General features: G+C 39.2%; 2 protein-coding genes across 2 annotated transcripts; both read right to left on the bottom strand.

Annotated features, from left to right (window-relative positions):
* Window positions 1-205: 205 nt before the first annotated feature.
* SFT2D2 (SFT2 domain containing 2) lies at window positions 206-10425 on the bottom strand. The gene is made up of 8 exons (XM_027449561.3): window positions 10267-10425; window positions 9959-10045; window positions 9556-9641; window positions 8342-8423; window positions 6325-6360; window positions 6145-6203; window positions 5417-5446; window positions 206-4785 (listed from the first exon to the last, which is right to left on the bottom strand). Exons 1-8 carry the CDS (start codon window positions 10327-10329, stop codon window positions 4746-4748), a joined length of 483 nt encoding a protein of 160 aa, XP_027305362.1. The 5' UTR covers window positions 10330-10425; the 3' UTR covers window positions 206-4745.
* A 1613-nt stretch (window positions 10426-12038) lies between these two features.
* Window positions 12039-22140, bottom strand: TIPRL (TOR signaling pathway regulator). The gene is made up of 7 exons (XM_027449560.3): window positions 21900-22140; window positions 18737-18916; window positions 17782-17881; window positions 16164-16295; window positions 15666-15761; window positions 14879-14941; window positions 12039-13693 (listed from the first exon to the last, which is right to left on the bottom strand). Exons 1-7 carry the CDS (start codon window positions 21998-22000, stop codon window positions 13544-13546), a joined length of 822 nt encoding a protein of 273 aa, XP_027305361.1. The 5' UTR covers window positions 22001-22140; the 3' UTR covers window positions 12039-13543.
* Window positions 22141-22345: the final 205 nt, after the last annotated feature.

Raw genomic sequence — 22345 nt, forward strand, 5'->3', positions numbered from 1 at the left:
TTGGGGGTGTTACTTTTATTACAACTTTATGCCAAAAAGATATTTTTTGAGCTAGTTTTGCTGGGTGAAACAGCTGACAGAAGAAAATGAGACACACACACACCCACCCCACCAAAACAACCAACCAAACACACACACAGACGGCGATTCCAGCAACATCTGGAGTCCACCTCAAAATCTTCATTTTAACCACAAGAGCAATAAGTTTAATGCAATTACAACTTTATTAAGGAAAACAATACTCAAAAGTGAGGACTTAATTTCATTATAGAGAAAGTTCAGAAAAAAGATGTTTACCAAAGTAGAAATCGAACAGTGTAAATACATAGAAAAAGCACAAGAGCAAATGGGACCAGTAACAGTATAAAACATTGTGGAGAATTTGAGTTTCATTTTTATTTTATAAAACAATTTTCCACAGTTGTTACAAAATTGAGTGTTGTCTCATGACAGTGAGTCATACAGTTTTGAGAAAATACACCATTATTGTGCTTTCTGTCCTACATGGTCAGCGTTTGCTATGGTTGTAAACATCAATAGTTAAGACAGATGTGTGTACCAATGTCCCCCTCCTCCTCAGTTTTGAGAGTCAACAATAGCAACAGTGATCTTGCCTTCATTAACATCATTAAGTACCAAAAGCAAGAACCATTTTGAGAAATTCACAGGATTTTTCAATCTCTTAGTACACAGCCTTCAAATGTGCAAGTTTTTCCACCAGGCAGTTTCCAGAACATGAGTTTCAGACCGCACGTAAGCAACAGTGCTCTAAGCCTCCAAATGCATTACAGGCACAGCAGCAATCTGCCCACAAGTTATGATTGATTCAGGCCTGTCCTGCACCTTAGCTGGAAGCCATCTCATAACAGTGTCCCCCATTTCCCAAACTTACACATTAAGTATCCACACAAAGCCTAAGACTATTTTTAATGCAATTTCTTTAAGTCGTTTTAACTCTGTGCAGAAATCTCTTCCTTGGGCTTTGCAACAACTCACAAGCAATCTTATTACTGTAAATACTAAACAAGATCACATTGTTCACATCAGCACAGTAGAAACACTTCAGATAGCACCAGTATTCACAATGAACTTCATCACATCAACCAGAGCAGAACTCTGAAATGATGAACCCCCTCCCATTTTCATGTACAGAATCTCAGTGGTATGGAAACAGACACCCACCAACACCCATTTCCCTTTCTACTGTATCTGTAAAGTCAGCTGATCCCAGACATGCACATTTCATGTTAAGGCTGACTGGCTACCATTATCTGTACTACAAAGGAAAAAAAAAAGAGAAGTGATTAAGCAAGTTGACCAACAACGAAGCTTTAAAAAAGCACTTTCTGGTAAAACACCAAACTCGACTGAGATGGGCATCCAACATCATAAAAGTCAGCCTTGAGTCAAGTGGTGTAGGCAACTGAGCAAGGACTTTGTGAAGGAAGGAGCCTTGTGATTTAAAACACAGACGTCTCTTTGCAGTAGAGCACACACAGCAAACATTTCTGCCCTGAAGGACATTAAGATAGAAAGCTAGAGGGCTTTAAAGATGCCCATCGCAGTTCCCGTCAAGCACATAACCAAAGCTGGTATCAAAACTTAACAAAAAGAAGTTTTAATGGCAAAAATGGTACCCTGGTATAACGTAATTTGGTTTGAAACTGGTCAAGAGGCAACATTCATATACTAAGTTACCCCTCGATCATATAAAGTATTTTAACAAGATAGAAGAATATTTTGATGCTAAACTTGGCAATAACCTGAATACAACTACTGATAAGTGAGTAAGAATCTAAAACATTTTGTTCTGACAGAGAAGAGTTATTTTTAAATCAAAACTGCTTGTAGATGAAGCGACAAACCCTGAGTATTTTTCACATATTGGCAAGAATATGGTGAATCTCTCTTACTGTCTGACCTTCATAAGAACAGAATGCAACACCAAAGGGCAACACAAACCCTAGTGGCAGTCTGGTAATCGTGCACATCTTTGCCATCTCCTTTTGTGTTCCCTTCCTCTACGGGCACTATTCCTTAATGCCTCGTAACTGTGCTATGCAGTCAAATAAAGCTTTGTTCTTCTCTCTTATTGAATCAAAGGCTGTGGAGCTGGAATTATAGCTTTAAAAAGGTGCAAGTGTAGGGGGAATGCATTTAAGTTCACCCACTGTGTATCGGTAGCGAAAGAAGTTTCAGAGCCTAAATTTCCTAATTCCAAGTGGTTGTGCTCACAACAGTCAGCTAAAAGGTTCCATCTAGCTACTCAACAAATCGAAAAAGCACTATGCAGCATACCCAAATCTCATGTTTTTCCAGGGAAACAGCCAGAGAGTCATGGTACTACATTCGTGCAAAAGCTTGCTAAGGAGTAAGCAAAAGGCTTTTTCTTTTTTTTTTTTTGTATGCTTCAGATTAGGAAGAGAAACAGAGGAGTCAAATTCCATTGTGCTGACTGCTGATAACCCTGGAATGATTATCCAAGTTAAGAGAAATTTCCCTGAGAGAGGAAGGCGAGATATTGTATGCTATACTTGTAGAGTTTTCCAGGAACACCCATAGATATAAAAGCTAAACAAATATTGGAATGTGAAAGGCATTAGAGTTGCATTTCCATTGCTCTTACACAAAGGAATTCTGTAAACATTCTCAAAGTCCTAGTAAAACACTAACATAGGGTCCTTTGACAGCTGTAAATTAGGCTTTGAACCTACTCACTAATGAAAAAAAAGGTCACATAACTTATTAGGTATTTGTCTCCAGTCAGAGTCAGGGAAAACATCTACACGCATTCTTGAATTCCCAGCCTCTCTTGGGCCTTTAACTAATTCTTTCTTTCAAGTAATAGTCAACCTAATGATTTCAACGCTAACTTCTAAATCCTAGGGGGAAAAAAAAAAAAAGCACAGGGAAATAGCACTTGAGGAACACCATCCCACATAACAGACCCATCCCAACATAGCAATGTCATGTTTTCAAAAAGGCATTTTCTGTTCCAATGGCTTGCAAGAGTAGCTCTTACTTTCTCTGGATTCCAGCTGGCTAGAGTTCCTCTTTTACATCACCATCAAAAAAAAAAAAATAAAAATTAAAAGGATCCTGACAGGGAGTGGTACTATGTTTTATAAATTATCGGAAGGACAATTAAGTTTAAAGTTCAGAATTAGTTCAGCTTCTAGTAACCTTCTGAAAGCTGTAGAATTATTTGGCTTCACTGTGGGCTTATATTTTATTGTTGAACAGAACTAGGTTTGTGCTGCATTACAGTCTTTGTGATGCAAGTCTGGGGCACGCTTGCTATGCAAATGCAGTACAGTTAAATGACTAAACACTAGGTAGGTCTAGAAAGAGGATTCAATTCATACTAAAGTCCACTGGATAATTATCTTCACAGCCATCAGTTCCAGCAAGCCAGTTTGGTAATAGGAAAGGCAAAAGCAGTTAAACAATATCCCACCTAGCAGAAGCAGGAACCTGTGTTCAGACATTAAACAGCTAACTACTGACATGGTTAGGGAGTAAATGATTACATATAGCTCAGAAGATTAAGAGAATGGAGAGTGGCCTTGGAATTTGGATACTGACCATTTGGCATTTGTTTGAAGCTGGCAACTACATTGCTGCACACTCCCTTTGCTAAAACAGGCAATAGAAAGTTGTATTTTCTCCACAAAGTGGAAGAAATTCACTAGCGTATGAGAGTGCTTTAGGAGAAATGAAACCTTGATTTCATGTACAAAAAGATACGTTGAAATTTTAACTTATTCATAAATTCAGAAGAAAATGTCTTCTCCCTGCCCCAGACTTGCTTAAAGACTAACCCACTTACACCTTATCAAGAGCGTTTGCCCTTTGAGAAAGGACCTACAGAAATTCTTTGAGCTCACCTATCATGCTTTCAGCTTCACACTGCTTCTATGCAACAGCTGGGGAGAAGAGAAGCACCTCACTTCGATCAAAATATTTCTGTTTCTTAGCTTGTATGCATTGCCATTATCTCAAGTCAAGAAGAACTCAGGTTCCTTGCAACTAAAAACTTGATTAACCTTACTTTGAAAGTGCTTTTCCTGTGGGAACAAGTTTTTTGCAGATGATAATGTCCCTTCCATATATTTTAAGGAAACACTTTTGGTCTAAACTGAAAATTAAATAATTCATTACAGAATCAAACATTTTATAAATACTTACTCCAAAACAGTATTTTCATTTAGAATTAGACCTTTTAGAAATACCATAAGCCTAAATTTTTGCAAGAGGCACAAAAAGAGAGAAAACTCCAATATTCCATTATTCAATGTGAACAGTGCAATGATTAAGTGATATAAGGCTATTAAAAAAAAAAAAAAGTTCTTCATAAGAAAAGAGATCTCTTTTTCAAGAAAAAGTAATCCTCTAGACTGGCATGGTCCCATCAGAGTCAAGGTCACCTTTTTACAGAGTTCACACATTACTTTGCTCATTTTGCAGAAACAAATACATGATTTTACATGAGAATTATCATAACCAATTCTGGGTCTCTGCCCAGTTCTTCTGCCAGACTGAACTTCATCACATGAGCGCCCTGTCCTACAGACACCATTGCTTACAAAAACAAGCAATTGCATACACTGCTTTTATCACAAGGAGCCTCTAACAACAAGCTGAAAGGCACGTGTTTAAGACAGATTTAGGTAATTACATACACAGTGATCTTAACATAGTTCTACTGTGCTTCCTAGAACTTCGTGAAGCATCCAGTATTCCTCTCAGGACAGACAGACAGACACACATTTCTTCACAGCATCCCTACAGGCAGGAGAAAGAAAAAAAAACAACAATCACCTCAGTTTTGCTTCCTGATGAGACTGGCTCCATGCTGGTGTCACACCACTGACTCACACCTCCGAAGACCGGCTGACCGTGTATTCATTGTGCTCATACATTCTGCATGCCTACACCAACTATTAAAGACAAGCGGGTCTGCTCATCCTCCCCCCACCCAACTGCAGTGGAAGTGAGGCCTGTCTCAAGGTGGTGCACTGGGGAAACGGGGGGCTGATGAGGTAGGACAGAGTGTGCTCAAATGCTGTAATAGTGCTCACAGGGCAAGAGAGCGGTAAGGAAAAAAAAAAAAAAAAGCAGTACAGAGACGAATACACTTGTCCAGTAGCATTTTGGACCAGCATTTAGAAGGCAAACCTTAGGTTGGTCAGCACACTTACATATTTTTATAGGAAGCCCTCTCATTTTGTTACATTTAAATTGTGTTCCCCTGCTAGAGATGATGCTTATTCCTACTTTCAGGTATCTACATGCATTTCCACCTCCTACATCACCGTGGAGAAATTTAAAGCCACACATTACAAGCTTCTATAAACTAGTCTTCTGTATCACTAAACTTCAAGACAACAAAAAGTAATGGAGTGGGGATGCTTACCTTGCAAAAGGTATGAAGGAAATGCTGTACCTACGAAGAAACATTTTAAAAAGTTACTCTATGTGTCAGATTATATTGGAGTCAAGAAAAGAACAACCTGTGTTGCTCTGAACAGAGAGCTGCAAGATTTACAACCAAAGTGAAGTTCTGACTTTGTGAACAACAGCATCCTTGCAAGTAACCTTAGCTCAAGGGTTAGCTACGGGGGCACCTTACAGAAGTATGCTAAACGCAATTTTCCTACCCATGATATTCTTCAATGCTCCAACACCTACAGGCAGACTGCTTTTGAGGGCTGGCTAGATGTTCATAGCAGCCCCTGAACTAATCCAGGAACATTATACAGAGCATTTGGTAACTTAAAGAAAACTGATGCTTAATTTGATTGTCACATCTGGGTCATTTGACAAGACAAGTTCAGGAGTCTCAAAAAGCAGAATACGAAACAGTAAGCAACATATGGATTAAAAGACAAAAACAAGAGTTTTACCTCAAGCTCACAGAAATTAAACATATTCAAAGGTGCTTCCCCCAGAAGTGGAATGAGAGCAAAGAGCTGGAACAAGTCAGCTCTTCATAGATGCATTGTCTTGCATCTAGGGGAATGGTGAGATAAAATTCTCCATCCCTTTAACTCATGCAGGGTCAAAATCCACTCACAATGCCACTACTGATGTTAGGTTTAACAGAAATAAGAGCAGGGTAGGCAGGTGGGGGAAATCACTTACCATGCCAAGGCAAAATATTGTAAGATGCAGAATATGAGCGTGAGTCCTTTGTTATGCCACTGAGGGAGAAGGGCAAGGGGAAGGGGCAGAAACAAAACAATCAGTGAGACAACCATGTAAGAATCTCATTTTTAAAGGATACTCCAGTTATAGACACACATATAGGACTCAAATACTCACCCAAAAAGCAGAACATAGTGTTAGTACCAGACACAACTAGAAGAAAACAAACAATTTCTATTAAACATACAAACAACTCTCCAGTTCTTACAGATGTCATTACACTGAAGTATGTTCCTTCACAGATACAGAAACAGATTATTTCATTTCTTAGTTTTATCCATCCCTGTATAAGAGTTCTCTTTATTTAAAATGTTTGCACTATTACATTTGTTAATTAAAGCAATGAGAAAACACCAGCCTGATATCTTCAGAATGTAAGCTCATGACTGCAAAGGAACCAGAGCATGAGGCTCCCACAGCTCATCTGCAACATCAGCAGGTTCCTGCTCCTTCCTACACAGTTCTTGGTGGGCTAAGCATAGACCACACTTTGTCTTTTTGCGTAAGACTTTTCAGTTACAACTCTAGTTTTTCTGCCTCTGTACATGCCACATTTCCTGTTGATTCTCATGGCTACCACATTGCTGACGATAAGTAATTACTGAATTCTTACCAATTAAAGCCACAATACACTTTCAAGTACTTTCAGCTATCGCTTAGTAGCATTCCTGCTTAATATGTAGTCCAGCACAGGCAGTGTGTTCTTTCTTCATAGTCACATTGTGTATTTACTATGGTTAGAATCTTGGGGACTAGCGGTCCATTTTGGATTATTTCCTGTTTTAACACTAGGTTTAACAGAAGATGCCTTTTAGCTCAATTTTTCATTTTAAGATGTGGCAGTTTATTTAGCTATGACAAATGCTGATACTTCACCTTCTTTCATCAATGTCTAACTCAGTCTGCTGGAGCAGATGTACGAGTGTGCTGCTAGATTATGATGCACATTTTTCTGCTTGAGTAAAAACAACAGAAGTATTTAGTACTACATATGCAAGACAGTAAGTAGTGCATGCGTTGCCAAATCATACACAAATCATACACCTCAGCCACGATTACTGACATTAAAAGTTTTTCCATTAGTTGTAGGGTAATGATCTGTGTGTTTGTCTACGTATAACATACACCTAACACCTGGCCTTACTCCAATGAGTGTTCCAGGCATACTCTTGATTCCAAGCATCCTAATTGCATGTGAAACAAACACACACTATGCACTAGGCTCCCTGGCTGCTGCTGATTTGTGAGCATAGACAGGCAATTTCTTAAGCTGTATCTGTTGCCTGTTTGGATGTAAAAATAAACTAGGCAGCACTGATACCAAGCGAAGGATCTAAAGACATTCGCACTGAAAAATTGGGAGGACAGTTTCAGGCAAGTTAAACCGCTTTCCAGATTTTAGACTCTCCAAGAGAAAGTGTGAGAGTTTAAGAAACGTAAAAGCACACCTACTTTCAACAAGAAAATCTTGGAATTAACAGCAAACACTGCCCCCTCCCCCCCAAAAAAAGGTTGCCCACAATTCCCATCTTCTGAAGATGATAACTCAAAGAGCTGACTTAATTAAATGTTGAATTGGCAGTTTTAAAACCTGAAGCTATCAAACAACTGGGATGATGTTATTTTTAATACAAGGTCACAGAGATTCCCCTTTGCTTTGTCAGAAATGACTGTTTTTAGCAAGGTGAAAATACCTACACAGCTCTTTAGAGCAAATCATATAGAAAATAAAATATACGTATATGCAGAATAGGATATGTCTGACAACCTCCATGATACAACTTTTAAAAAACTGTTTTCCTGTCTCTCATCTTTTAAGAAACCTGAAAAGATGATATGATCTCCAGAACCCTAAAAAGGTTTACACATGATTTACACACAATTTATACATGGCAGCTACAGACACTTAATAAAGCTCCTTTAGTATGACAACCTGGCTTCAATTCAGTCTTTCATCATAGGAAAGTGGTGATGCTACAAGCACCTTTTCACTATAACAGATGTACAGGATGAACAAAAAAAAAACACCCACAAACACATCTTGAGACATAGTTAGATTATTGTCCATGACAGCACTTTACAGGGGAAAATGTTTACAAGTTAACAAGTTAAAACTGATCCCTTTGATACTTACTAGCATAACAATAGTAGCAATCAAACGGGTAGGCTCAAACATCCTTTTCAATTGCTTCATTGGTCCCATAAGAAAGAGAGTGCTGAGGAAACAAACAAACACGATGAACATAAGACAAAGGCAAAAGTGACAAAGTGATATAAGTAAGATTCCTGATTAAGGGGAGTTACTTCTTAAGCTTGTCTGCTGTCATATAGGGTACCAGCACGCTATGTCATTCTGGTAATCAGTGCATAACAAAAGGAATAGGATATACGAGACAAGACTGATTCCTGCTCTTCTTTGTGTAAGCTATCTATTCCATAACTTTACGTTAATTGTAACTGAAAGGGTGTGATTAAGCAGAGCAGAACTATCAGGCTAGAAGCATAGGTCAAGGTCAGCTTCAGCTAGTTCATTCCTGACAGATGCTTTTTTAACTTGCTCTTCAAAAATACTACCCAGAGGCTCTGCATGGATTGACAGGTAATCCATCTCCGTTCCTCTATCATAAAGGGTCGCATTGATGCCTGAATCTACCCTCTGACCCCTCAGCAGATCTGCAGCCCTGATGATAGATACTGCATGAATTAAACCAGGTGAAAGTTTTATCTAAAGTGCTATTTCTTTTGCATAAGAAATTTCTCATGCACAGCTACTATATTATTTCCAATTCAATTCCTTGTACTTTCTAACATCTTGCTAAACTTCCTCAATCACAGAAAGTCACGCCTTTCATGAAGTCAGTAGAGCTATGCTTTGGGAACCTTTGCAATACACATGGGAAGGATATCAAACAACAAAACACTTCACAAACACACAGCACCATTATCAAAGGCAAAAGGATAAAGAACTATTTTTAGTTCTATCTATCCTGGGCCAAAAGAGATCCTCAAAATCTAAACGCCAAAAACATCAATGCTCAAAGCATGAGTTTTATTCTTTGGTTGTGGTGTTGTTTTTTGTTGTTGTTGTTGTTTGTTTTTAATTGGTGAGTAACTTTAACCTTGAGTGAACTGCATTGCTAATAACAATAAACAAAAGAAAAATTTTCTTTACCATTTCATGGCACTGCTGAGATGTTGTCTTTAAAATTTAGCAAAAAGATAATGACCTACGTAGGCAAATATTCACATACAAACAACACAACTTTTTTTTACTACTTATGCACCTGCATAAGGTAGGTGAATAGGTCTCTCACCTTTATTACGGAACTAATACGAATAGATTGTTACCTTCCAATAGATGCGATATTCCCCAACGTATAAAACACTGCAAAGAGCATCAGCCCTTTCTTTGGTATCCAGAACAGACAAGTGCCCTAAAAGGGAATATTTAGGAAAGAAAAAAAAAATAAAAAAAGAAAAAGATTGTTTTGTATTTTGCAAAAGAAACACCAAGAGTCATGACTTAAAAGATGTTTAGGAAGACTTAAATTCAAACTGCAGAATCAGACACACATGGGGGAAAAAGGAAATTGCATTTATTGGCTTTCTTATTGATAATCCAAGCATGGTATTTAACTGCAACTGAGTCAGGCGTCGCCACAGAGACTCAAAATAAATCAGCCGGTGTGTAACAAGTCACCAGGGCTCCCAAAACTCAAGTATGGGGTCAGATTTGGCAAGAAGCCCTTACCAAGACAGAGAACAGGCATCCTATCGCAAAGCAAGCAACGAAGCCTTTCACCCTGGTGCCCCAGCCTAGCGAAGTCGCATCGATGACCTAGAAGCACGGAAGGGTTAAAAGTTCGCGTTATTACTATTTATTAACGCGTTTTCGCCCCGCGTGAAGCGGCAGCACCGCGGGCCCGGCTCCCCCCGAGCGGCCGCGGCGGCCATCCCGGGCCAGGCGCCAGCCGCCCTCGGGCCGCCATCTCGGGGCGCGGGGGCTCCGGGCCAGGCCTCCCCGAGGCCGGCAGGTGGCGGGGGGTTTCGGGGCGCTACCTCGGCCAGCCCGCTCTGGTCGTCCGTGTCCTGGCCGCTCAGCACCCGCTTCAGCTTGTCCATGCCGCCCGGCCCGGCCCGGCTCTTCCCCTCCCTGCTCGGGAACTACGAGCCCCAGCATACAACGCGCCGCCGCGGGCTACCTGCGCCCGGCAGGTAGGCAGGGCGCGGGGGCTGCTGGGGGATGGAGTCCGCGGGGGGGCGCCAAGCGGAGCCGAGCCCGGCGCCTCAGGGCCTCCCCCTGGTTCCTCACCTGTTGTTACTAGGAAACTGCGAAGCTTTTAGACGCAGTACTACTACACACACAACTCCCCCCGTTCCAGAAAAATCTCCTCTTACTTCCACAACTAGCCTGAGTTGGCTGATGACAGGCTATTAGGAATACACAGATCTTCTGATCACACAAAGCTCTGCATCACAACTCCTTATTTTCCTTTATTGTGCCCAGATAAGAACAGAACTATAAAACCACAGGTATATTTTATTTAGCAACACAGGAGAAAGAATATAAACCGTTGTGTGTGTGTGTTGTAACAACGTGCTACAAAACAGCTGGAGAATCACCCCACTCCCTCCCTCCCAAATGATATACCCAAAGTAGTATTTTTCTCTGGCAAATTTGTACAAGAGAGCTTGCAGTACACCCATTGATAGTGCTGTTTCTTGATAACCTGTGTAGTGTAACAGCGACAAAGAATGTTCCAAGTTTTACTTCGTGGTAACTGACTTTCCAAACACGTTCTTGTGATTTCTCCAATATCTGTGTTCCACTTAAATGCACAGCACCCAAGATAGATGGTTATCACAAATCTATATATTCAGGAGTCAAGCCCATTCAAGACAACTGCAACAGGTCACATATTAGTAAGCAGGATGGACAAGATAAAATACGTAATAAACTACACATGCAGAGCACCCTTCCCAACAGTAGGTATTGATTCTGTGGGCTGCCCCCCAGACTTTAGCCCAGTGGAGATTGTTAGCATCACTGACTAAACCCAAATGATTTTCTTCATGCTAGCACAACACCAGCCACTTCCAGCTCTGATTTTACCGTGTTTTTACAGGCCTTTAAGGCATGTGAAGTAGTAAATGTTTACATTAAAAGAAGTGCCATGATTTACTTCCACTAGCCAACCATCTCTCCATCCCCTCCAGTTTGTTGTTCCCTTCCTTTCCATTCTCTCCTCATAAACCTTTACTGCTGGAGGGGTCATAAATAACCTTTTATTACCAAATTAATTTTGATCATTTCCATGCTGCATTCATTTACAAACAGATATGCACTTCATCATTCCTAAAATCTTTAGAAAACAAGTGCAAGAAGATGAAAAAATAGAATTTAGGACTCGCAAATGGGGAATACACAGGACCTCACCCCTACTTCAGAGCAGCCATAAGTTCACTCATGCAGTTTGCCTGATTATGAGTAATTTCTTTCAGAGACTTTTTAAATTTCAGTTCCCTTCGCTCATCTTACACTATGGATCATAAGTTTCTTTTGTAGTAGTCCCTTACAAAAGTAAGGCTAAAGGTCTATTAAGGGGAATAAAACAAAACAAAACAAAAAATTTCCAATCAGCAACTTAAAAAAAAAAATAATCCTCACAACACTCAGTGAGGCTTACTCTCATTTTTGCATACAGGGAACTGAGGCACACAAGTAACTTCCCTGTGGTTAGAATAAATCAGTGACACAGGAAAACCTGCTGTTAGCTCCTGCCTTCCAACCATATGATCAAATGATTAGACCAGGCTGCCTCGAAAAGAAGTGAAACAAGGTGGGTTGTTTTATTAAGAACGCAGTCAGTTAAATAGTAGTACAATTGTATAAAAACAACAGTTTCTTTAAATGAGAACCATTTTTCAGAAGACCTAGTTAATAGAAACAAGCCACCCCAAAACTTGGTATTTAAAGACATGCAGTGTAGAATCTGAAGATTTTTAACCAAAATGTACATGTTCTGGTGTCCTGGAGCATTCTTATCTGCCATTGCCTTAAAGCACAAGGCCCGCTTTTCACTACTGCTTTGCTTCTTGCACTTCATTGAGTGCAAGAAGCAAACCTACACGTCTAGCTCCCCCAATCTTAGACCAAATCATTCACGTAATTTAGGATTTCCAAAAGCAACAGAATAATTTAAAGTTTAATCCACAAATTACTGATTTAAAACCATAACTGTATATGCGATCACACTTCTATTGATATTACAATTTAAAGAATTTTAAAAATAAACCAAAATTACATATCTGAAATATATTCTAGTATCCTTTTAAGGCCATTAAAGCTCCCATTTCTCAATTTGTAATACCAGCATCCGTTAGGGATTGAAGATTAAAAAGCCCTCTTTTCCTCAGCCATGAGCCACACTAATTTAGCAAACTGAATATCAGAACAGTATAACCATCATACATGGGCACCATCTGGTATGTCCAACAGAAGGTAAATACAGTACAATGCATTTCCAATACAGCATGACTGTAGCAGCACAGAGAACCCAAGTAATAGTCTCCAGAACTGCCTAGAGAAATCTGGTTGACGTCAAACTATGCTAGTATTTGTTAAGAGACTTACCAGTATGTGTGTCTGTTAATCTCCAGCTTGTCTCCTGCTCTGAAGAGAATGTCTTACAAGTAAGGTAATTTTACCTTTATAAAGTGTCAAACAAATACAACTTTTCACTTCTCCTTACAACTATTCTCAGATGAAATGAATATTCTTAAGTTACAAATCTGGATCAAAGATTCTAAGAAATAACTTGATTGGTTATCAGCTCACAGTAGAGGAAACCAAGCAAAAAGCATAGTTCAGGACTGAAAGCTCATAACATATGCAGAGGAATTTTATTTATTTTTACTGTAGACAATTTTTCAATAAAAATAAAATTAAGCCAATTTTACGTCTCTAGTAGTCTTTTGGTATCTGAGGGAGCAAATAACAGAATCTTCACAGAAGTGTTTGTGTTGGAGAGTCCAGGCAATATCCTGCCTAAGTGGTGAAGTGAACAGAACCTAGACTCTGAATTGTGAGAGTCCTCCAATGCCACTGAAGACTGTAATTCACCATCATTCTATCAGATAACTCCAGATACAAGTTTAAAATAAACAAAGATCAAAAAATATTAGCAAAACCTGCTTGAAATGAATCCTGTTTTCTTTTAGGGCTACAGAAAAATTAGCCAAATACTTTATTCCACTAGTAGTGAAACCGTGCCCATGGTAATGGCTACACAATCACATGATCTCCAGTCGAATTCAAGTCCATATAAAGTCACATTTATTTAGACTTAACACACGTGGTTTCCAGTGATGCTTCTGGGTTAGGCTCCAACGTCTCTGGGAATTCTAGCTTTTCACAGATCGTCTCCTTTATGGGTAGATACTGAGAGATCTCGTTAGGTTCCGTGAACAGGGAAGGTGGTACGTGCTAAGAAGCAAAAATTTTAGACAAAATGAGTGAATGGGAGGGGGTGGGGAGGCTAAAACAAAGGGGAAGGGGAATCCCAAAAGCAAACTTTTATGGACAGCTTATTTCTAATTCACCTAATTTAAACACTTGAAGCCAGGTATCATTAGAGAAATTTGTGTTACAATTTCAAATACACATACATACAACCTCTTACTTCATGCATATATCAGTAGGTTAAAGAAAGGTATTAGATATTTTTAAGCACCAGATTGTATGACCACAAGAAAGTCAGGGACATTCCAGAAGATCTACAATGTTCATCATTTGAATGTAAGAAACTCTCTGAGAGTCTGTTTTTGGAAGAGACTAGAACGGCCACAACAGAGCCCATGTTTAATGTCTTCTAGTCATTGTAACACATTTGCTGGAGTTGTTCAGATTTAACTATTAATAATTGATATTTCAACACAGGTCTTAGTTTTAGGAAGTCTACTACAGACATTGTTTAGCTTCTTATATGAAATACTAGAAGCCATTGGATTTTAATTTCATATTTGAAGAAATTAATTGGTTTAAGCTAATTCACATCTTTCTCTGTAGATTCCTCTAGACAACATAGTTTCACCACATACAAGACATTCAACAGAAAAACAGGAGACATTTTTACAGGTGAAGATAAAAAAAAAAAAAAGTAAAGTAACAAGAGTACCTAAAATCAGATATTGGGTCAAGAATAAAAATCAACAGTTGCAACTCCAGATGTGCCACAATTATTCTGAGCTACTGATGGAGTTTTAAGATGAACTATTAAAGCTATTTGAGAAAAAATGAGTGAGTTTGTACCATCAAAAAGATCTTATCCCTTAATACTACTTGTGAGCATATAACCAGCCCTGAAATTAAACACCATGGGAAATAGACAACCTGATTTTATGGCTGCACAGTTTTAAGAAATAAAATGAAAAAACTGTTAACTCAGAAGTAGAAAATATAATCCAATATCTTGTAATGTGATCAGTAACTCGTCTGCAAATGCAGATCTGCCCTGAAATCCCTAAAATAAACGCTACACAAGTAGGACCTTCCCTCAGTTTAGACTGCAAACCTTTCAAAAGAACAACTTAGGTTGTTTTTATGGTCCACACAGAAAATATAATTTCAAAAAGCAGACAGGGGAAAAAAAAATATTAAAAAATTTAATACCTTTAAACTTGATATTTTGCTTTCCCTGGATGTATACTCTCGCAACATGTAAGCCTTGTCAGCCTAATGGGGAAAAAATGCAAAAATTAATTACAAAATTATCATCTAATATCTGTGCAAAATGAGCACTGTAAACACATTCAATTTAGTAAACATTTGAGTTTGATTGACCACAGATTTTCACCTGGGAGCAGACACATATATTCAAATTCACAAGTACAGAGTAAGATGTGTAGCTAAACTGACTTTTCCAAAAATTACCTTTTTGCATGCAGGCACACAAAAAAAAAGACTGACTATTCTTCATAATTTTTACTCAGAACACCTACATCTATATGAATAGAGATAGATGGAATAAGCAAAGCACAACTGTTATGGTCCGTCTTATTTATGGGATACTTGAACTCAGCATAGAACAGACAGTCCTTTGCAAGATTAAATTTGCAGTCATACACTAGACAAGCAAAAAAAAAACCATGTAAGAACAATATCACACTATTTACCGTTGTCTATTTTTTGTCTTGTAATGCCTCTCTAATCCATGTCTGTCACATGTATTTAAATAATTACTTCACATGAGCAATAGCCCACTGTGCTCATACAGTACCTATCACTTAGTTGCTGCTTCAGCACCACCATAATAAAATGCACTTGAAAGTTCAGTTCAGGTAACCGCTACGGCCCAAAATATCAGCATTAAATTACAGGAATATCAGAAGGTCTTCTCTGAAAGTAACACTGCAAAGGAGCATCTGTAAAATATTCATGGTGACAAACACGGGTTTACCTCATGATGAAGCCTTGTATCATTCATCCTGATAAGCACCCCATCGACTCGCAAGAAAAACCTCAGGAGCACAAAAAAGCTGGAAGGCATAACTCTCTGGAAAAATAAATATCTTTGATTCAGCACATTACAAAGCTTTACTTAGGTATGCACTTATTTACATCAAAAATTTACACAGATAAAAGATAGTATGAGTGAGCTTTCAGTTGTAAAGCCAAAATTTGGGCTGGTGACACACTGCAGCTATAACTGGACAGTGGGGCAGACTGTTTCAAAGGAGTCTTAGGATGCAGAAAGATGGAAAAGATTGTTGCCTAGAGCAACTGACAGAAAGATTTCAAAATTTTCAATAAGACTGCATTTTTCAGAGCAAGAATAAAGAACTTTTCATTTTAAACTTCAAATCCCAGAAAAACCAACATGCAAAAAGCGATTACATTGTGCATACATTAGCTAGCTAGGTCACCAAGCCTCTTTTATCCACCTCTCTGTACTCACTATTTTTACACTCAAACTTGACACTCCATGATCATGAAGTTCATCTTCAAACAGAAGTACTTCTTCAAAAAACATAATTTGCTCTCTGGCTTTCAATTTCTCTGTATTTATGTGTTCTGTTGTAGGAACAACCTAAAGAAAATGATTAAGAACAGTTAGTATATGTAGTTTGGTGGCAAGTTATTAAGTTTATCCTGATCTTAAGAATCCTCCAGTTCCCAGTTTTCTGAAGGAAAAAGTTTTTGTATGTATTAAGCTCAGTGCTACGAAAGTCAAATAGTTAAAGTTAAAATTAAAACTAAAAAGTTTCCAAGAGGAAACACTGATCAAAGCAAAAACCAAGAATGGAAAATTCTGAATAAACTGTCCTCAGGGTACAGGTTTTGTAGGTTACAGTTGTAAACAATTCTGTTTACATTCTATATTTCAAAGCATTAAAAGATGCCTCATGTTTAACGTACAATTGAGAAATTCTGGGTTATAAACAGTTTTCCATGCACTTGACATTTCTAGCCGACCACTAACCCTGAACAGTATTCCAAAAATAAAGCCCTTCCACAGAAATCAAGTACCTGTATTTCCCCCCCCATCTTGTGCTCCCTGTATATATTAATATTCTTTGGTTGCCTTAAGGCTATGGGCCAAGAAGACAGTTTATTTTATGCTGTACTTTTAATTCCAGAGTAACTCAAATGATCTGTAACCAACACAATCCTAGAGAATTAATATAGACTGCCTGGGAACTTCAGTCTAATTTTGAAGTAAATAAAGACAAAGGCGGGGAGGAGGGAACTGTCAGTTTAAATATGAGGAGTTCCTGTTGCAGAAAACAGAAGGCAATGAAAGCAGACAGATCAAGTTATCTGCTTTCACAAAATGGCAAGCAACACAGTAATAAGCACTATAGGGTCAGGGAAGATCTTACTGCTCCCTACAACTACCTGAAAAGAAGGTGTGGGGAGCTGGGGGTCAGCCTCTTCTTGCAGATAACTAGCGATAGGACTAGAGGGAAAGGCCTCAAGTAGCACCAGGGGAGGTTCAGGTTGGAAATTAGAAGACATTTCTTCTCAGAGTGGTTAGGCATTGGAACGGGTTGCCCTGTGAGGTGGTGCCGTCACCATCCCTGGGGATGTTTAAGAAAAGGTTGGACCTGGTGCTTAGGGACATGGTCTAGTGGGTGACATTGGTGGTAGGGTGATGGTTGGACCAGATGATCTTGGAGGGCTTTTCCAACCATAATGATTCTGTGATACTAGAGAATTATGCAGCTGATACTTCTGATGTGTGTGAGGAGCTTAGGGCCATCCAGCAAGCACTGAAGATGCTCACGTGCTTTACTCTCCCAGTAAATCATCACTAAAGGACACAAATGTTCCTACTTAAATGATCCTAACATGCTTAAAAACAAACAAAAAGACACCAAAATGCAAGTTACTAAAGTAAGACATGATTTGATTAACAGAAAATGATGAGCCATGAAAAGCCCGAACTATACTTTGAAGTCAGAAACAAAGAACCACGTAAAATGTTAAAGAAGCCTACTGACAGCTTCAGAAAAGTGTTTTGTGTTGGACTAAAGCAATAAGTAATCAACATTTAACAAGAAAAAAATGCTCACCTTTAACGTTGCAGTATCTCCCAGCAATGTTCCTTTGTAGTCAGTTGTGTAAGTCCAGTCATACGGCTTGACTACTTCCTTAGTGTGCTCAGTCTCACTCCTCAAGAAGTGAAAAAGAATATAGTGTATTTTATAAAAATTATTAAAAACCTTACAACCTCACATAAAGTTATGTATTATGATCCCCACACTTCAGTCCTAACTACTCAAGAAAAACAGCAGTATTGTCTGTACTGGACTGATGATGTCAAGACTTAACCATCCAGTATTGCTTCTTTCACAGCATCTGTGTTTTCACTGTGAATTAGAAAACCACTACCAGAATTCCTGTGCTAATACTATCTTAATCTTATGAGACAAAACAAAGGTTTTTAGTTTGGTGTGAACTCTAATTTTTTCAACAGTAGTCATTTGTACTTTGAGCAGGCACAATATAATCTGCTGACAACACACAGAAATGACTAACACTATTTGCCTTAGTTTTTATGACAGCTTTCATTTCTTTCCTTGACTTACTCCTAAGTGCTCTACCACTAATTTGGTAAATACTAAGCAGTACAATTAGTTCTCATGCATGGTAATTGTCCTGCTATATTCCTAAGGCTAAGATGTTAGACAGGTACAGCGTTTTGCACTTTGAAACACCAAAAGACACAGTCTTGTAATCCTTGAGGACCTACAAGTTTAAATAAACAGAAACAGAACTAAGCCATGTTAAACACGTAGTTTACTTTAAGAAAGCCAGGAAGCAACGGAAAAATATAGCTGACCCTGTGTAGCAGATAGCATGATCATGGCAAAGAAAAGCTAGGTGACTTTTGTAATCACACACTGTATCAATGGCAAAACTAAATACAATGAGGTCTTCAAGAGCCCAGTCTGTGACTTTAACTACCTTACGACAGTTTCACATACAACACAATAGTACTTGCCCACTGGTGATAAAATACTGTACCTGCTCTCTTGCCACTCCTCTGCACAAGCCACTTTGATCATACCTTGACAATTATTGACACATTTTAAAGCATCTGTTGCATTGAACTCAATTCCAAAACCACGATCATGCTGTATTCTTAGGACATTGTCTCCAAACATCATCTCTGGCAGGGAAGGCATGTGTAATTCTTCAGCCAATCTGCATAGAAAAATATAATAAATGATAAATAAAAATATAATAAATAATAAAAATGATAAAGTGAGATCAGTCAGCTATAGCTCAGTGAAAGCAATCTGTTGTGGAGTACATATTCTCTAGACCAAGTACTTTACATGACACCATCAGTATAATTTTACAAAATGTTGTTATTTTCCCAGTTATTCATCTGACTGGAACTGCTGAATCATTGATCTGAAGTGATTTTTCCACCTTAAGATTCTTCCTAAAGCTTTCCTTCTCCATCAGGCTAATACAAAAGCCTCATACACAGGGAATCAAAAAATGTGCAACAAGCATGAAGTAGCAGATTTCAACCTGTTGCAGACAAACCCCTGGATGGTCCATGAACTGTTTTTGCAGGTGGCCTAAGAGAGGTTTTATGAAAGAGCAGACTGTCAGCAAGTTTAAATTCACTATGCAGTGGTCCATACTTTCATCTTTGGAAGCTTACAAAAAAAAGAGGCTGAAAACAACCCTGGCAGAGTATGCTGAAAGTAAAATGCAGAAGACATTTCTTTGCTCTGCTACTTTCCCAAGCTTGCAGAGGACATATGCTGGTATTTGTAATCTCTAAGCATGAAAGCCACATACCTATACTGCATGAACTGAATGAGCATGATCCCTGCAGAAAATCTGAAGCTATCCTACCTCACTTTTTGTTTTATATCCATTTTTATACCTATATTATATAAAAATAAATACATACATATTGAGCTTTATACACACACTGAGCTTATTTAGAAAAGACTTCATATACTTCTACGATTTCCTCCCTACCACTAAGTGCTTTATTTGTCAAGATTAAAGAGAAAAAACATGGCATCTGAAGAGAATAAAACTCTAGGAAATACAACTAATTGAGGAATATACAACATGGGGAGAAAAAAAAGCATCCTGCTCACAACTTTTGTATTGCTAATAATGCATTCCTGAACAAAAGTGGTTATTTCTATAATCCTGCAAATGAAAGAACATTATTTACTGCTCTCTATTCTTACTCTTATTATATTGGTCTCTTCTCCCACATGCTTGTTGACAGGATGAGGGGAATGGACTAAAGTTGTGCCAGGGGAGCTTTAGGTTGGATATTAGGAAGAACCGAAAGGGTTGTTAAGCATTGGAATGCCCTGGGAAGTGGTTGAGCCTCCATCCCTGGAGGTATTTAAAAGACATTTAGATGTAGAGCTTAGTGATATGGTTTAGTGGAAGACTGGTTAGTGTTAGGTCAGAAGTTGGACTGGGTGATCTTGGAGGTCTCTTCCAACCTAAGCGATTCTGTGATTATGCTAACCAAACGGAAACATAGCAAATTTGTAGACCTTGAAAGTATGATCCTATGCTTTTCCCAGAGAAGGTGGCACTTTTCCATTTTGAGTGCCCCTCAACCTGAAAAGACCAACCCCAGGACAGGAAGAAGTTGTGTAGCTATGGCTTTTTTAATCCTTCACATCTGCAGAGGTTGCCAAGGGACCTTTGTGATTTCTGCTTGACAGAAATAATATTTCTACAAGTAATAATGATGTTCTCCAAGCAATAAAGAAGGCAAAATGCCAAAAGAAATGCATTATTAAAAAGATGCTGACTAAAAGCACTTGCAACTAGATAGTTTTTGACCTAGCAAATTGAAATGGAGGAATTGTTTTGGATATCTCATGTTAGATACTAACCCCTGCACATAAACAGCTCATTCTGGATTTTTCTTCCCCACCCTGCAAAATCCTCTCAATTCTTTCAAGCTTGCATTGTAACCCTTGAACCTTTATTTTTCTGCCTTTTTCAACATATTCTGAAATCTTTACATCCCTGAAAAGGGATAAAGGTACTTTTTGAAAGTTACAGAGGTAACTGTTGATTTTAGAACTACTACAGTTAAAGAAACTGAATAGAACAGAAGATGAATACAACACGTAATTTGGCTTCTAGACTGGCAGGTTCTAGACTCTCTCTTGTTTATAGATAATGAAAAGAATTAACACCCTCCTGAGCTTAAGAATAATGATCTTCATTTTTAAGGGTAACATCTTGCCCAAAAAGTCTTCACAAACTTATCAGAAAAATGGGGTATTGTAATAAAAGTCCTTCTGCTGCAGAACACAGGCACAGCTTAACTGAATGTTGAATCCTCTTTATATAGGAAGAAGTGAAACACAGGATTCAAATCTTTTTTTTTTTTTTACCTGTAACTGCAAGAACTACAGCACAATTAGTTAAAAGTATTTAGTGAGAATAGATGGAAGAACATATCAATTTACACGTTTTGACACAGATATAAAAATAAAAAATATATTATGATGGTGTTATAATATATAAAGTTTATGTAGCTTAATATAATATAGAAACAAAGTGTAAAACTCCATACCAGGGAACTTCAGCAAACAAATTTTCCTTGGACAAACTGAAAACAACCTGAATAGTTACCTTTAACAAAACTAACAAGATTTCTGTGTATTAGATCAGAAATTAGAACTGAAATCAGTATCTGTCAAAAACAGCTGCCACTGAGGTCAATTTAGCACTCAATAGCAGAAGTGTTCAGTTCCACATTAGCAAATCTGACTTAAGTACTTGATGCTGACACAGCAGCATTTTCTGCAGCAGTTGAATGGAAATTGCTGGTAGAAGTAAGGCGCAGGCATCAATTTTTAATGAACTACGCTGAAATAAGCATTACCGTAAGATGGTTTAGGAGACTGGTGATCGCATTTAAAGGTATCTTAACGTCCCTTAAAAGATAATTAAGAAAAGCAAGCTTCTAGTCAGGGAGCTTCAGGTCCAGGCCTCCCAAACCGTTACGCATCGCTAAAAACAACATCTGCAACCCAAACCACGCCGGCTTCCCCCGCCAGAGCATCCTCGCAGGAGAGAAAACCGAGCAAGACGACGACCAAGCGAGGCTCCGGCGCGGACAGGGCCTCCCCCCCGCACCCGCAGAGAGGGCCCATGCTGCCGGGGCCCGCCTCACCTCTCGGCCTGCGCCGACTTCATGATGTGCGTGCGGGCGGCGCTCAGCCGCCACGGCCCGAAGGTGAAGTCGCGCCGGCTGCTCTGGAAAACGGGGTGCATGGCGCAGCCGCCGGGAAGGGCCCGCAAGGGGCGAGGCGAGGCGATGTGATGTGAGGCGGCTCTGCCCGGCTCCCTGCCGCAGCCCTAACGGCAGCGACGGCGCCGCCGTAAGCGCCTGCCCCTTCCGGCAGCGGCTGGGGGCGGCGCCTCCCGCCCCGCCCGGCGGTGCTGGTCGTCGCCTCGGGGTGGTTCATGGACCCCCTGTGTCCGTATGGACACGGGGGTGAAGGCATCCCGCGCTGGTTGGTTGTGCTCTGGAGTGTTGTCTACAGGGGATCTTCAAAAAGCGCCAAAATTAAAGCCAGAATTCCTGTAGAAACCCCTTGGTACCGCTGGCTGTGAAGG

Source organism: Anas platyrhynchos, chromosome 1, assembly GCF_047663525.1.
Source record: "Anas platyrhynchos isolate ZD024472 breed Pekin duck chromosome 1, IASCAAS_PekinDuck_T2T, whole genome shotgun sequence".
Taxonomy (NCBI): domain Eukaryota; kingdom Metazoa; phylum Chordata; class Aves; order Anseriformes; family Anatidae; genus Anas; species Anas platyrhynchos.